The sequence below is a fragment of the Thalassophryne amazonica genome, chromosome 9 (genome assembly GCF_902500255.1).
Source record: "Thalassophryne amazonica chromosome 9, fThaAma1.1, whole genome shotgun sequence".
Taxonomy (NCBI): domain Eukaryota; kingdom Metazoa; phylum Chordata; class Actinopteri; order Batrachoidiformes; family Batrachoididae; genus Thalassophryne; species Thalassophryne amazonica.
In genome coordinates this window covers 77970390-77985779 of record NC_047111.1, presented here as the reverse complement: position 1 = coordinate 77985779, position 15390 = coordinate 77970390, and the positions used below count along the sequence as shown (strand labels likewise).

Sequence of the window (15390 nt, the reverse complement as noted above, 5' to 3'; positions counted from 1 at the left end):
CTGAAAGTCCTAAGCAAGATGAAACCTTATCTCCCCCACAAGGATTTTGAACGTGTTGTCCACACATTTATCACATCAGGACTTGATTACTGCAACTCTGTACGGTAGAGTAGACCTCGCTTGCTGACCGGCACCAGGGCAGTTCTGCTGAAGCGCAGAACTACCCTGGGTCCTGCAGCCCACCAGCTCATGTGCAACTCCTTAAGTAACTGTTATAAGACATCTGGTCACCACTTTAAGACACCAGTTAGCATCCAGATATCAGCTTTGACAAAAAGCTTCATATACACAGTGCATGAAAAAAGCTTAATAGGTTTATCCAAATTAGCTCAACAGATGTCATAAATGAAGACAACCACACAATTCAGTGAAACACACCAGCCTTGAAAGGATATCTCAACCATGGTGACCATCTTTGGCTTCTGTTTAACTAATTCAGCAAGGATGCCTCCATCACCACCACCTAATATCAGCACCTCCTTTCCAGTATAATTTTCCTTTCCACTCCCCATGATGGCTTGGGTATAGGCCAAATCACTTTCTGCCAGATCTGCAAAGAAGTTAAAATAACTCCTATAAATAAAAACTTTAATGTAATCTCTGAAGAATAAAGGCCCAGTCATACTGCACTTAACGAAGGGCAATGTAGCCCTAAAGAAACAAGAAATCTGGACTTTTGTTGGCATCATTTAACCTTCGCTCAGCTTCATTCCTGCAGCAGTCACTTCGTCAGGATCAAAAAATTTGAACGAAGGGCAATGAAAACCTCAGTTCGTCCGTATTTCATTTTGCTGTCAATCTTGATGGTTTTTTTTAATCATTTGCTTAGTTTTTGTAACGTTGGCCTATGGTCTAAATTCATTCAACCAGCTGAATGTTTTCACACAGTACAAAAGCCGGTTTCTGATCGTTTTTGTGGAAGAGCTGCAACTCCTCCGCAGCGGTGCTGGTGTGTGTGTGCTGTGTGGCTTCTGCCGCTGCGTGTGATGTGGCAACAGCTGCTGGTCATGCCATGGTGCTGGCCTGCCAGGAAGAATTTGTCGGCCTCTCCGCCAGCACACAGCAGCCCATAATCGTAGTGTTGGCCAGTGCTGCGCACATGAGCGTTATTACACAAGAAGTCCGGCCGGAGCTGCAGCATTTTGTCCATGAACTCTGAAGTGCTTGTCCTCCAGCCTCTGCAGAGAAGAGCCTGCTGCCCCTTTCAGCATCTGACAGTTCAAAGGTTTTGAGGAAGTGATCTTTGATCACTGCGTATTGCACGACTTTGATCTCTGCACTTGCACGCACATCGTCGTGATGATCCCACCCCATGTTCTCAACTGGACGCCGTGCTTTGTTCCACCTGCAGCCACGCGCTCTGTGCTGAAGCTGCATATATAAAATAATTATTTTGCGGTGGATTAATCATTTTCTCTGCAAGTTTTCTGCTGAAAATGGCTCTAAGCTTCCTGAATCACAGAGGAGCCATGCCAGTGCACACAAGCTGGAGAAAGCATTTGGAGCCGTCTAAAAAGGTAATTATTTGACATGTTTACATTGTCATGGCTTGGTAAAATAGTTGCATGTTCTTTCCTTCTTTGTGCAGTTGTAAAACTATGTTTATGAGAGATTTAACATCTTGTTATAAGTAGTTTAGAGAAGCGTGACTTTGAGCTATCAGAGTCTCTCTCTCACTCAGAGTTTTGGTATTTGAGAGATTTGAGAAATATCTGGCATGTTTGCAGTGTGTATAATTTTGGTGGCGTATTTAGCGTGTTTTTTTTTGTAAAAATGAGGTGTCTTATGCTGCATTCACTCCAGACGACACGCGAGCGATGGCGGCGACAGGTTGCCATGTAATCCCTATGGAAGGACGTGTTGTGACGCCACAAAAGTTCAAGCCACGCAATGCGATGCAGTGTGATACGAATGAAGCGATTTTGAGCAACTGGTGTGTTTGTGACGCGATATTGCATCGCTCTGAGGGATGGGTATCGAGAACTGGTTCCTTTCAGGTATTGTTAAGAAATGGTTCGATCCACCAACATCAATAAACTTTTTATTTAACAATTCCCTTATCGGTCCTTCAGAGTGGCGGTGTTTTTGGGGGTGTTTGTCAGGAAAATTATAATTTCTAGACATTGATTACAGACCCTGCAGCGGGTCTGTAATCAACTTTTCTGCAGCGCGGCTTTGCTTTGAACCTTGAACCAATCGAAGCAGTGATTCACAGATCGAAACAGTGCTTCGATCATTGCTTTGTTGATTAATTTTTTCTTTCGCTTTCCCCCGCTAAAACCCTAAAGAGCATATAGCTGTGAGTACTATTTACCTTTTTTATGTTAAACCGACCTGTTATGGTTTTCTGAAACAGTTGATAGATGTATTTTATAACTTAAAAACGGGACTGATGCTAACACGTTAGCATGTCTATGGCATTTTCAATGTTAAGTTAGCATTAAGCAGTTGCAGCTGTCAAGCGTTTGTTGTCGTAAAAGAGTCAAATGTATTACAAATTGTAATATTTTTTAAATTTCTTTTTCTTTATATTATTAATAATAGCAAGCACAACAATAATAGTAATAATAACTAATCTAATGATTATATACAATTTTAGAGAAAGAGACAAAAAGAACCTGAATAAAAACACAACAGAAAAAATATAAAACCAACTAACAATGAACATACATAAATAAATACATACATACAGAAATAAATAAGTGTTTCCTGTGAACACATAGTGACTCTTACACCTCCACTTCATCTCTGTTTTATTTAAGTTTAGTGACAGTTTGTTTCAGTCAAACCATATTTTCAGTGTGTTAATTTCTTCAGTGATTTCCTCCAGAACTATCTGTCAAGCTAGAAAACTGCTGCATCCTAGTAAGAGCAGAATACTACTGGAATGAATTTGAATAAGATGGGTTTTTTTTCTCACAAAATGGATGCTACACTCACTGCAGTTTATTGCCTGGAATAGTCCCAGATTGCATTTCAGAGCTTCTAGAATTCAAACATTTTCATGCAGGTGGTGTTGGGAGGTAATTTTGGGTTTCAGCTTTTTTTTTGTTTTTCACCACTTTCATCCCCAAATGTGAAATCGTGAGTCACTTTTGTGCGGATTAAAGTCACTAACTGGGACTCCTGTCTTGTTGCGAGAAAAAAACGAGAATCGTCCTCCGTTCTGTTCACACAGCTCCAAACGCTGCGCGGCTCTCTGCCTTGTCAAGTTAGAACAATAGAGTCCAGTCGAAATTAATAACTTCAAAGCAAAACACTGTTTTGTTTATTTTTATTTATGTCCAGAGATCAAGGATACAGTGACCAAGTTCATATTTATTTACTTTAAGACTCAATGAAATACATAGAAAACCTGTAAAGCCTACTTTTAGTACAAAATTCACAAGAGGTATCGATAAGGGACTCGATAAGGAATCGGATCGATAATGGCATCGATATCGATAAAATCTTATCAATACCCATCCCTAGTCGCTCTCCTCCCCAAGTTGAAAATTCTGAACTTTTTTGTCTTGTCGCATCACGATGACCAATCAGGGACTGGATATGTAGTGATGTGGAGATGTCTGGAGTTTATACTTGATGTGGACATGTCCTGTCTCTGGCAGCCAGCCTGTGAGCAGGACTTATGTCCCTTTTGTCCTTTATTTCACAATTATGACAGAGTTTGAGGGGAGAGCGAGCAGCAGCACCGCAACAGCCAGTTTTTTTTTTCACGTGCGCATGCGAACGAATCGTCTGTGAAGATTATTTTATTTATTAACTACACATACGTATAATAAAACAAATGGTGACTGGTTTATAACACAATTATGACAGAGGGAGGGAAGAGCGAGCAGCAGCACAGCAGAAGCAAGTTTTTTTTTCGCATGCGCACGCGAACAAATCGTCCGTGAGATAATTGTATTAACTACACAGATGTATAATAAAACTGATGGTGACTGGTTTATAACACACTTATGACAGAGATGGAGAGGAGAGTGAGGAACTGCAGCGGCAGCCAGTTTGTTTGTTTTTTAATTGTTCACGTGTGTGCACGCGAACGGGACAGGAGGTCCTCAAACTGGGTCCTGGAGAGGCAGCAGTACCGCTGAAAGCAGCCGTCATTCAGACGCAGCTCCTGCAGCAAATAATGAAACTCCCCGAATTGGGAACGTCTCATGAGGATGTTGTGAACCCAGGGGTGGCGCCGCTAGTGACGTTTGTCAGCTTTGCACAACAAATAGAGCACAGCAACTTGCGCCGTGTGATCAAGGTCCGGCATGTTGACTTGACAGAGAGCGGAATGGAAGGTCCTCCTATTTGATGACGCATTGGGGCGAATTTCGCAGCAAAAACAGAGCAACCCACCGGACGATGGTGGCACGTCCAGAGCCAGGTGAGAGACACAAATTTGTGGTGTCATGTGTCGTGCAGTGTGAACATGGCATTATGAATGTTGAACAAGTGCTTCAGTTTTTTTTGTTTTTTTTTTAATTGACGCAAGACTCAGCTCGCAACGTGTCGTCAGAGTCTCAATCAGACAGTGAGGATTCTGGCGATGAAGGATATCTCTTTTGTTCTGGGCGAGGAACCAGAGCAGGTGATGGATCTCCACAATAGGTCGGATCACACACTTCTGTTTGCAGCTGAACTCCATCACAGCGTCAAGTCCTGGAACGCAGAGGTGCAGACACACACGCCTCCAGCAGTGACTCCAGGTACGTTTCGTTTAAAGCGTGGAGATCAATGTTAGCTTCGGTTTTGTTTCATTCCTCTTTCATCCCTTTTGCACTCTTGATTTGCAGGCTATTCAGTGATAAAGCTCATTTGTCCACTTTTTTTTTTTTTTTTTTACTTTTTTCCCTTCATTCAGGAATCGTCGTATGCTGTGTGACTGGGCCATAACGTAAATAAAATTTGCTTATGAATACTATAGACCTGCACAATATTTATTATATTTAGGTCTATTTTCATGAAATATACAATCCATGCGTTTCTGCAGGTTTAACATTTTCTTTTGGAAAAACTGAATGCATGCCATGTACTGTAACACTGTATGCACTTACTAATATCACCATTGAGGACCAGGATATTTCCAAACTGCTGTGAGTGCAAAATCTTTATATCTTGGTAAGCAGATTGTTCTTCATACAGCAGCTGATCTATGTCGTACTCCACCAGTCTGCCATCAGTGGTGGGCCAATATCGATCAACCTGTGCTCCTCGAATGAGGGGAGGGAGCCTGAGCAGGTGGAAGAACAACATTGTTGATCAATACTTCAACAGCATATGAAGGCAAACATGCGCTCATGCACATCCAGATACTCACCTTTTACTCCTTGTAATAGTACCAGCCAAGAGAGATTTTAACTTCTTTTCCAGTGTATTTAAAAGCTGTGGAGAAACAATGCTGACTTAAATACAGAAATCTGTAAATGTACTTTTTCTTATAATGACATCACGTTCAAGCAATTGCCAACCCAGTTGCCATGACGAAAGCCAATCGAAACCAAAAAGGTGCAGTTACCAAGTGCAACATCCCCAAACACACTATCAGACTCTGGTGTGAAGCCGGAAAAAAAAAAAGCGGGGGGGGGGGGGGGGGGGGTTGACTCAGAAGCATTTCACACTTTAGTTTCCCTTCCAAAAGTCATTATTTGCTTGCAAACATACAACCCAAATCAGAAGAAAATTAGGACAGTATGGAAATTGAATTGTGTGTGCATGGGGGAAGGGCAGTAATCTTGCATTTACTTTGACTTCTTTAATTTTAAAAAGCTTAACCAATAGTTTGTTTGGGGGGGGGGCTTCATATTTCAATTACAATTTTTTTTTCAATTTTTTTTCATTTATATAGCGCTAAATCACAAGAGTTGCCTCAAGGCAGTTCACACAAGTAAGGTCCAACCTTACTAACCCCCAGGGCAGCAGTGGTAAGGAAAAACTCCCTCTGAGGAAGAAACCTCAAGCAGACCAGACTCAAAGGGGTGACCCTCTGCTTGGGCCATGCAACAGACATAAATTACAGAACAATTCACAGAACAATTCACAAAACGAATATACAGGAAATGCTGTTGGTGCACAGGACAGGACGGTCTTCAGCACAAATACAACTCCCATCTCTGGATGGAGCTGCACCTTAAACAGAGAGAAAAAAAAAATACAATCAGGCATCAGAAAGACAAGAAATACAGTATAATTTGCCAGCATTAAACAACAACAAAAACAGGAAATACTAAGGTGATCGCCGGCCACTAGCCCTAAGCTTCACTAAAAGACCCAGAATTTAGGTAAAGTTGCGGCTGCGGCACGCTCTGTTTCCTAATAAAATGAATTAAAAGAGTAAAAAGGGTAAAACAAAACTGTACCAGTATGCTAGCCATATGAAAGGGAAAATAAGTGCATCTTAAGTCTGGACTTGAAAGTCTCCACAGAATCTGACTGTTTTATTGACGCAGGGAGATCATTCCACAGAACAGGGGCATGATAAGAGAAAGCTCTGTGACCTGCAGACTTCTTATTCACCTTAGGGACACAAAGAAGTAATGCGCCCTGAGAACGCAAAGCCCGGGCCGGTACGTAAAGGTTTAATTAGGTCAGCTAGGTAGGGAGGTGCCAGTCCGTGAACAATTTTATAAACTAGTAGCAGAACCTTAAAATCTGATTTCACTGGGACAGGAAGCCAATGAAGGGATGCCAAAATGGGTGTAATGTGGTCGAACTTTCTGCTTCGTGTCAAAAATCTCTTCCAATTGGAGAGCCCTAACGCTGGACTGCGGTAAACCAGTAAATAGAACATTGCAGTAGTCCAATCTAGAAGAGATAAATGCATGGATCAGGGTCTCAACATTAGTCATAGATAGGACGGGACGAATCTTCGCTATATTTCACAGGTGGAAGAAAGCGGTCCTCGTAATATTTCTAATGCAGAGGTCAAAGGACAATGTAGGATCAAAAATTACCCCAAGCTTCCTCACTTTGTCAGTGTGATGTATAACACACAAGCCTAGGCCAAGTGTTAACTGGTCAAATTGATGCCAATGTCTTACTGGACCAAGAGCCATTATTTCAGTCTTATCAGGGTTTACAAGTAGGGAGTTTCTAGACATCCAACTTCTCACTGATGCAAGGCAATCTTCTAAGGATTTTATGTGAACGACATTACCAGCAGTTATCGGCATGTATAACTGAGTATCATCAGCATAGCAGTGAAAGGTAATCCCAAAACGCAGCAATATGTCCCCAAGGGGTGCTATATAAAGGGAGAAAAGCAGGGGGCCTATGACAGACCCATGCGGAACCCCAAATTTCATGTCACTATGGTTAGAGGTAGTGTTACTGTGCAAAACACAGTGAGAACGACTGGTCAAGTATGACGTCAGCCATGCAAGGGCACTCCCAGTAATCCCAAAATGATTTTCCAGCCTATCAAGTACAATATGATGATCCTCGGTATCAAATGCAGCACTGAGATCTAACAGCACCAGAACCATGGTGTCCGAATCCATTGTAAGCAGATCATTCACAACTTCAGATATTAACGGATTATTACCAAGTGTGAGGTCTGTATGGGAAAATATCAGACTGAGGTGTCAGTAAGGACCAAGCGCCAGCGAGGTCCGTGTGAAAAACACCAAGGTGGGAAAGTGTGCTGTGGTCTGATAACTCCACATTTTAAATTGTTTTTGGAAATCATGGACGTTGTGTCCTCCGGACAAAAGAGAAAAAAGACCATCCAGATTGTTACCAGTGCAAATTCAAAAGCCAGCATCTGTGATGGTATGGGGGTGTGTTAGTGCCCATGTCATGGGAAACTTACACATCTGTGATGGCACCATCAATGCTGAAAGGTACATCCAGGTTTTGGAGCAACACATGCTGCCATCCAAGCAACGTCTTTTTCATGGATGTCCCTGCTTATTTCAGCAAGACAATGCCAAGCCACATTCTGCACGTTACAACAGCGTGGCTTCGTAGTAAAAGAGTGCGGGTACTAGACTGGCCTGCCTGTAGTCCAGACCTGTCGCCCATTGAAAATGTGGGGCGCATTATGAAGCGCAAGATACTACAATGGAGACCCCGGACTGTTGAACAACTGAAGTTGTACATCAAGCAAGAATGGGAAAGAATTCCACCTACAAAGCTTCAACAATTATTGTCCTCAGTTCCCAAATGCTTATCGAGTGTGGTAAGAAGGAAAGGTGATTAACGCAGTGGTAAACATACCACTGTCCCAGTTTTTTTGAAACATGTTGCAGGCATCCATTTCAAAATGAGCAAATATTTGCACAAAAACAATAAAGTTTATCAGTTTGAACATAAAATATCTTGTCTTTGTGGTGTATTCAACTGAATATAGATTGAGGATTTGCACATCATTGTATTCTGTTTTAATTTACATTTTACACTGTCTCAACTTCATTGGAACTGGGGTTGTAAATAAAAAGGAAAAATGTTTAACAGCATTGTAAATAAAGTCGTCAATGTTCCATCTGCTGGACAAACTATGTAATGGCACCATTTCCAACAAGCATTTTTCTGCATTGGTTTTATGGTAAAATACAAGTTTTCATGTCAGCAAAATTAATGCCAATGCTGATGCCTCACAACAATAAGGTTGTAGGATCACTTCCTGCCCTTTCTGTGCAGAGTTTGCATGTTCTCCTTATGTCTTTGACAAAAACATGCTCATTTAGGGTTCTCTGCCCCTGACCAAGGCAGCATCTCTACATCTGGAGTTGATCCTTGAATGCCGGACTGTGGCTGCCCACTGCTCCTAGTAGCTGGATTGTGTCTAACTGTAATTAGGATGGGTTAAATGCAGAGGACAAAATTCAGTTTTATGCATGTATATGTACAATGACCATAAAGGCTATAATTATTATTTTACAACTCTGAAATGTCAGTAAAACACAAAAAAGAAAATAAATACACTACAATATTATACTGCTTGAACCGGGAACCTTCCGCATTAACCACCACTCCTGCCACCTGCGTCTACCATTCATTAAGTCACCAATATAATGTTTAGTTCTCAGGAACACTGATTTGAGTTTAAATTCGATTCTTATTCACTTTTACAAATGGGAAACGTAATAAGATTTTTCCATTCAGTGCTGAAATCAGCATGTTTGGGATATTCACAGATTGTATAAAACAAGGCACAAACATTTTTCACATCAATACTTGACTTCTATGATGATGTTAAATTTCATGCCCATGTAATATAAGAAACCATAATATGCAGATTTACAAGCTAACATATCACGTTTGCATGGAGATGGTTTTAAGTAAATTCATCCCAAAGACAGATTTTGATTCGTGTGAATTAACTTTAATCATGTCAACTGACAACAAATTCCAACAAATACATGATAAAATAAGATCAAAGACTTACCGGGAGTGTTAGCTTATCCTTATAAATGATTATTAAAAAAAAGTCAAGAGTGTTTTGGTCAAACCAGTCCCTTTTGAATTTATTCCTGGTGAACTTTAAAGTTTCCCTGCAGCAGAACATTTCATCCATTTTTTGTAGTTTCAACATGACACGGAGCTCATTTCAAAATCTGTAACGACGTCTCATTCGCTGATTTGCATGGTTGAGAAGCGGCGCATTACATCCTTACATTCTTCAGTCTCAGATCAGGATGTGACAATGTGAGACTTAATATCCACTGTGACGTCTCAAGACAGGTGTTTTGAAATAATTTTACAAAAATAAACATTGTAAAGACCACAGTCTAAATCTTACACAGGCCAGGAAAACAAAAATAACACTTCTATTTCTTTACAGTTTATTAGCGGTTTGCAATCCAACATGGTGCTTAAAAGGCACCAACAGTTTGTGTGTGCAGCATTAATGGTTTCTGATGTATGCTACCAAAAATAAGCCAGAAACTTTCACCACTTAAGTAAAAATCACAGAATTTCTGTAAAATTTCCATCACTGATAGTAATCGTTGCAGCTTCTCCGACTCTTCCTGGGGAATCCTAAAGCATGCCCAAGTCAGCTGACTCAAAATAAATAAGATACTGCAGGCTTAAGCAGAGCTGCTATGAAGTAGCAAAATAAAGCCATCCTTTCTTCCACCTGCGAAATATAGCAAAGATTCGTCCCATCCTGTCTGTGGCTGATGCTGAGACCCTGATCCATGCATTCATCTCTTCTAGATTGGACTACTGCAATGTTCTATTTTCTGATTTACCGCAGTCTAGCATTAGGGCTCTCCAACTGGTTCAAAATGCTGCAGCAAGACTTTTGACACGAAGCAGAAAGTTTGACCACATTACACCCGTTTTGACGTCTCTTCACTGGTTTCCTGTCCCAGTGAGATCAGATTTTAAGGTTCTGCTACTAACCTATAAAATTATTCATGGACTGGCACCATCCTACCTAGGTGACCTAATTAAACCTTACGTACCGGCCCGGGCTTTACGTTCTCAGGGTGCAGGACTACTTTGTGTCCCTAAGGTGAATAAGAAGTCTGCGGGTCACAGAGCTTTCTCTTATCGTGCCCCTGTTCTGTGGAATGGTCTCCCTGCGTCAATAAAACAATCAGATTCTGTGGAGACTTTCAAGTCCAGACTTAAGACTTAAGACACACTCTCCAACCTTCCTTTTCTCTCAAAATTTCTTGAAAGGGTAGTTGTAAAACTGCTAACTGATCATCTGCAGAGGAATGGTCTATTTGAAGAGTTTCAGTCAGGTTTTAGAATTCATCATAGTACAGAAACAGCATTAGTGAAGGTTACAAATGATCTTCTTATGGCCTCGGACAGTGGACTCATCTCTGTGCTTGTTCTGTTAGACCTCAGTGCTGCTTTTGATACTGTTGATCATAAAATTTTATTACAGAGATTAGAGCATGCCATAGGTATTAAAAGCACTGCGCTGCGGTGGTTTGAATCATATTTGTCTAATAGATTACAATTTGTTCATGTAAATGGGGAATATTCTTCACAGACTAAAGTTAATTATGGAGTTCCACAAGGTTCTGTGCTAGGACCAATTTTATTCACTTTATACATGCTTCCCTTAGGCAGTATTATTAGACGGTATTGCTTAAATTTTCATTGTTACGCAGATGATACCCAGCTTTATCTATCCATGAAGCCAGAGGACACACACCAATTAGCTAAACTGCAGGATTGTCTTACAGACATAAAGACATGGATGACCTCTAATTTCCTGCTTTTAAACACAGATAAAACTGAAGTTATTGTACTTGGCCCCACAAATCTTAGAAACATGGTGTCTAGTCAGATCCTTACTCTGGATGGCATTACCCTGACCTCTAGTAATACTGTGAGAAATCTTGGAGTCATTTTTGATCAGGATATGTCATTCAAAGCGCATATTAAACAAATATGTAGGACTGCTTTTTTGCATTTACGCAACATCTTTAAAATTAGAAAGGTCTTGTCTCAGAGTGATGCTGAAAAACTAACTCATGCATTTATTTCCTCTAGGCTGGACTATTGTAATTCATTATTATCAGGTTGTCCTAAAAGTTCCCTAAAAAGCCTTCAGTTAATTCAAAATACTGCAGCTAGAGTACTAAGGGGGACTAGAAGGAGAGAGCATATCTCACCCATATTGGCCTCTCTTCATTGGCTTCCTGTTAATTCTAGAATAGAATTTAAAATTCTTCTTTTTACTTATAAGGTTTTGAATAATCAGGTCCCATCTTATCTTAGGGACCTCGTAGTACCATATCACCCCAATAGAGCGCTTCGCTCTCAGACTGCAGGCTTACTTGTAGTTCCTAGGGTTTGTAAGAGTAGAATGGGAGGCAGAGCCTTCAGCTTTCAGGCTCCTCTCCTGTGGAACCAGCTCCCAATTCAGATCAGGGAGACAGACACCCTCTCTACTTTTAAGATTAGGCTTAAAACTTTCCTTTTTGCTAAAGCTTATAGTTAGGGTTGGATCAGGTGACCCTGAACCATGCCTTAGTTATGCTGCTATAGATTTAGACTGCTGGGGGGTTCCCATGATGCACTGTTTCTTTTTATTCACCTCTTTTTGCTCTGTATGCACCACTCTGCATTTAATCATTAGTTATTGATCTCTGCTCCCCTCCACAGCATGTCTTTTTCCTGGTTCTCTCCCTCAGCCCCAACCAGTCCCAGCAGAAGACTGCCCCTCCCTGAGCCTGGTTCTGCTGGAGGTTTCTTCCTGTTAAAAGGGAGTTTTTCCTTCCCACTGTCGCCAAATGCTTGCTCATAGGGGGTCGTTTTGACCGTTGGGGTTTTTCTGTAATTATTGTATGGCTTTTGCCTTACAATATAAAGCGCCTTGGGGCAACTGTTTGTTGTGATTTGGCGCTATATAAATAAAATTGATTTGATTTGACTTATTTTCCCTTTCATATGGCTAGCATACTGGTACTGTTTCAATTCATGTTATTAGTAATTGGAGCGGGCCGCGGCCTCAACTTCACCTAAATTCTGAGTCTTTTAGTGAAGCTTAGGGCTAGCGGCCGGTGATCACCTTAGTATTTCTTCTGTTTTTCTTGTTGATTAATGCTGGCAAATTATACAGTATTTTTTGTCTTTCTGATGCCTGATTCTGTTTTTTCTCTGTTTAAGGTGCAGCTCCATCCAGAGATGGGAGTTGTTTGTGTTGGCAACCCTCCTGTCCTGTGCACCAACAGCAATTCTTGTATATTCATCCGTGAATTGCTCTGTGAATTATTTCTGTAATTTATGTTTGTAGCATGGCCCAAGCAGAGGGTCACCCCTTTGAGTCTGGTCTGCTTGAGGTTTCTTCCTCAGAGGGAGTTTTACCTTACCACTGTTGCCACATGGGGGTTGGTAAAGTTAGACCTTACCTGTGTGAAGCGCCTTGAGGCAACTCTGTTGTGATTTGGCGCTATATAAGTGAAAATAAATTGAAAATTGAAATTGATTTTTACAGTCAACAAATGCATGTACACTTTCTATACCTGTCACAGTTACTCAAAGGCTGTATTAAAAGAAAATCCTAGGTTTAAAAATACAGCAACTTTGCAAAAATGTCTCCCCGTAGGCAGCTCGGTAAAACCAACACATATATGCGGCAAGCAAGATTATTATATTGACAATCGGTGAGTGAAATTTTCCTCAGATGTTGCTACATTGTGAAGAAATTTAACAGCCATTTTCAATATACAGATCAATAATATTTAGTATTAAATAATTGTGTTCTCATCAGATCAAGCTGTGCATGGTTAATATTTTTAACTGACAAACTGTGCAATCACTACAGTGTTTAGTCTCCATAGGTGCAGCTGTTATATACTGGATTGACGAAAATGGCACATTTCTAAGAGATTGAGTTGTGTGATATGACAACCCAAGCCTTGTGAGCCATGTACAAACCCTCTCATTTCCCAGTGTACAACACATTGTGAAGTCCCTGAGCATGTGGCTACATGAGTTAGAACTGCAAATGACAAAGGTATGGGTTAAAGCAATACATTTTCATCTAATCAATGCCAGCAATTCCCTAAAATGTGGCATAGTGGGGGCACACAGTTTTTTTCCTCAATAAACACATTATACAGTATACAAATCTATTCTAAATAGCCTCAAAGAGAGAGACAAAGCATAAAAAGAAAGCAAAACCTGAACTTAAAGGTACATAAAAGGGTGGTGGGGGCGGGGTGTATTCTTGATTCTGGGGGTGCTCCTCCAGAAAAATTTTAAAAAAGCAAGTCAAATTTTGTATATTCTAGTGAATTTTAACGGGTTTGATGCCTCTGAAACAAAGAAAACTCACTTCAAACTGTCAAGTAAAAACACATTATTGATTATGTGGGGTCTGGGGTGCTCCCCCAGACAATTTTTAAAACAGCAAGTCAAATTTTGTATATTCTAGTGAATTTTAATGGGTATGAAGCCCGCAGAAACAAATAATTCTCACTTCTGTCAAGTAAAAATTCTTTGTCTTCTGTAGTATTCTGAGCCGTTCTAGTCGGATGCGTCAAATGGGTGCTGTGTCGCTGGTTGTACAGTCAATAAAATACAAAATTAGGGCCTAAACAACTGACAACATTGTTCTGCTGTGCACAAAGTAACACTGTCACACGTTTTGAAAACGTAGGCGCACTGAGAAACTCAAAATTGTCTCATTCACATTTAATCGGTAAAATGCTCACTTGTAAAACAAACTAGGGCTGCAACTAACAATTATTTTAGTAATCGATTAATCAGTTGATTACACACCCAGTATTTATCTGATTCGACTTTTTTCCAGGTTGGGAGACACCTAAGAAACATACCTAGCCCTGTTGTAGTCATAAATTGTGGTATAGGTAATTTGCAATGAGGGTTGGAATATACCAACGAAACGCAGCGAAACGGCGGAAACAAAATTCGTCATAAATCTTCATATTAATTGCAAATTAATTAAGCTATAGACATATTTGTAGTGTCAAAATGTGAGGAATTGAAATATAGAAACAACCAATAACATTTGGTAGTCATATATTTGCTTTTATGAACATCAAAATGCAAAAACCTCAAATAATCAGCGTAAAAACTGCCAATACACACAAATGAAAATATTTCAAATACTACAACACCTAGGTTTTCGTTTGATACACCAAAATCATCCTCTATTAATCTGCTTACTAATGAAATTAAAGACGTAATATACATACATTCAAAAAACTTAAGTTACACTGCTGAGGATGTATCATCATTAGGCAATTAAGATTTTTACTAATAATAGTGATAAGATATTGAATAACCAAAGATAAGCATTATTCAAATTCTCTTCAATTTTAGCTACAACATAAGCTGCATTTTAATTAAGTGATCATGATGTTTAGTGCTACATTGAAATGATTCGTTTGCATGTAATAAAATTCGCTTCTCTTTTGTTTTGCAGAGACAGTGATGATGGAGAGTGATGAAAATGCGGCGTTGTGCCTACTTCCTGCAAAAAGTACAAAGTCAACAGACTGGAATAAATGTGTGATGTGTCAGCTATACAACAAAGACAATTAGTAGTGCAACAAGTGCCGGCATCGCAAAATTTCGGGATGCAATGCAACAACGAGAGGATGACGTCAGTGACCGCCTGCGACATGAAACCTTATCCCACGTCAACATAACATGGCACAGAAATTGCTATGCTAAATACACAAGTGCACGAAACTTGACATACCTGAAGAAAAGGACATTCACAACAGCTTTTGATGGTATTAGCGAAGCCAGTGATACAAAAGATGAAAAACAGCGACGGTCATTCAGATCTCAAGGTGGTGAAATGGACTGGTCTATGTGTATATTTTGTCAGAAAAAAAGCCACAAAAGAAACAAAACTATTCAATGTGGCAACATTTTCGGCATGCCAGAATATACTTGATTCAGCAGTGCAGAAATCAGATAACATGCTCAAAAACATACGAGACGTTGATCTTA

General features: G+C 40.2%; 1 protein-coding gene across 1 annotated transcript in view; it reads right to left on the bottom strand.

The window, feature by feature from the left end:
- Positions 1-15390, bottom strand: part of sms (spermine synthase) — a 79279-nt gene that overhangs the window by 19401 nt on the left and 44488 nt on the right. The window contains exons 4-6 of the mRNA XM_034178468.1: positions 5312-5376; positions 5049-5224; positions 396-550 (exon numbers count right to left, since the gene is read on the bottom strand). Of these exons, the coding sequence (XP_034034359.1) occupies positions 396-550; positions 5049-5224; positions 5312-5376 (396 nt within the window). The remainder of the gene's footprint in view (positions 1-395; positions 551-5048; positions 5225-5311; positions 5377-15390) is intronic.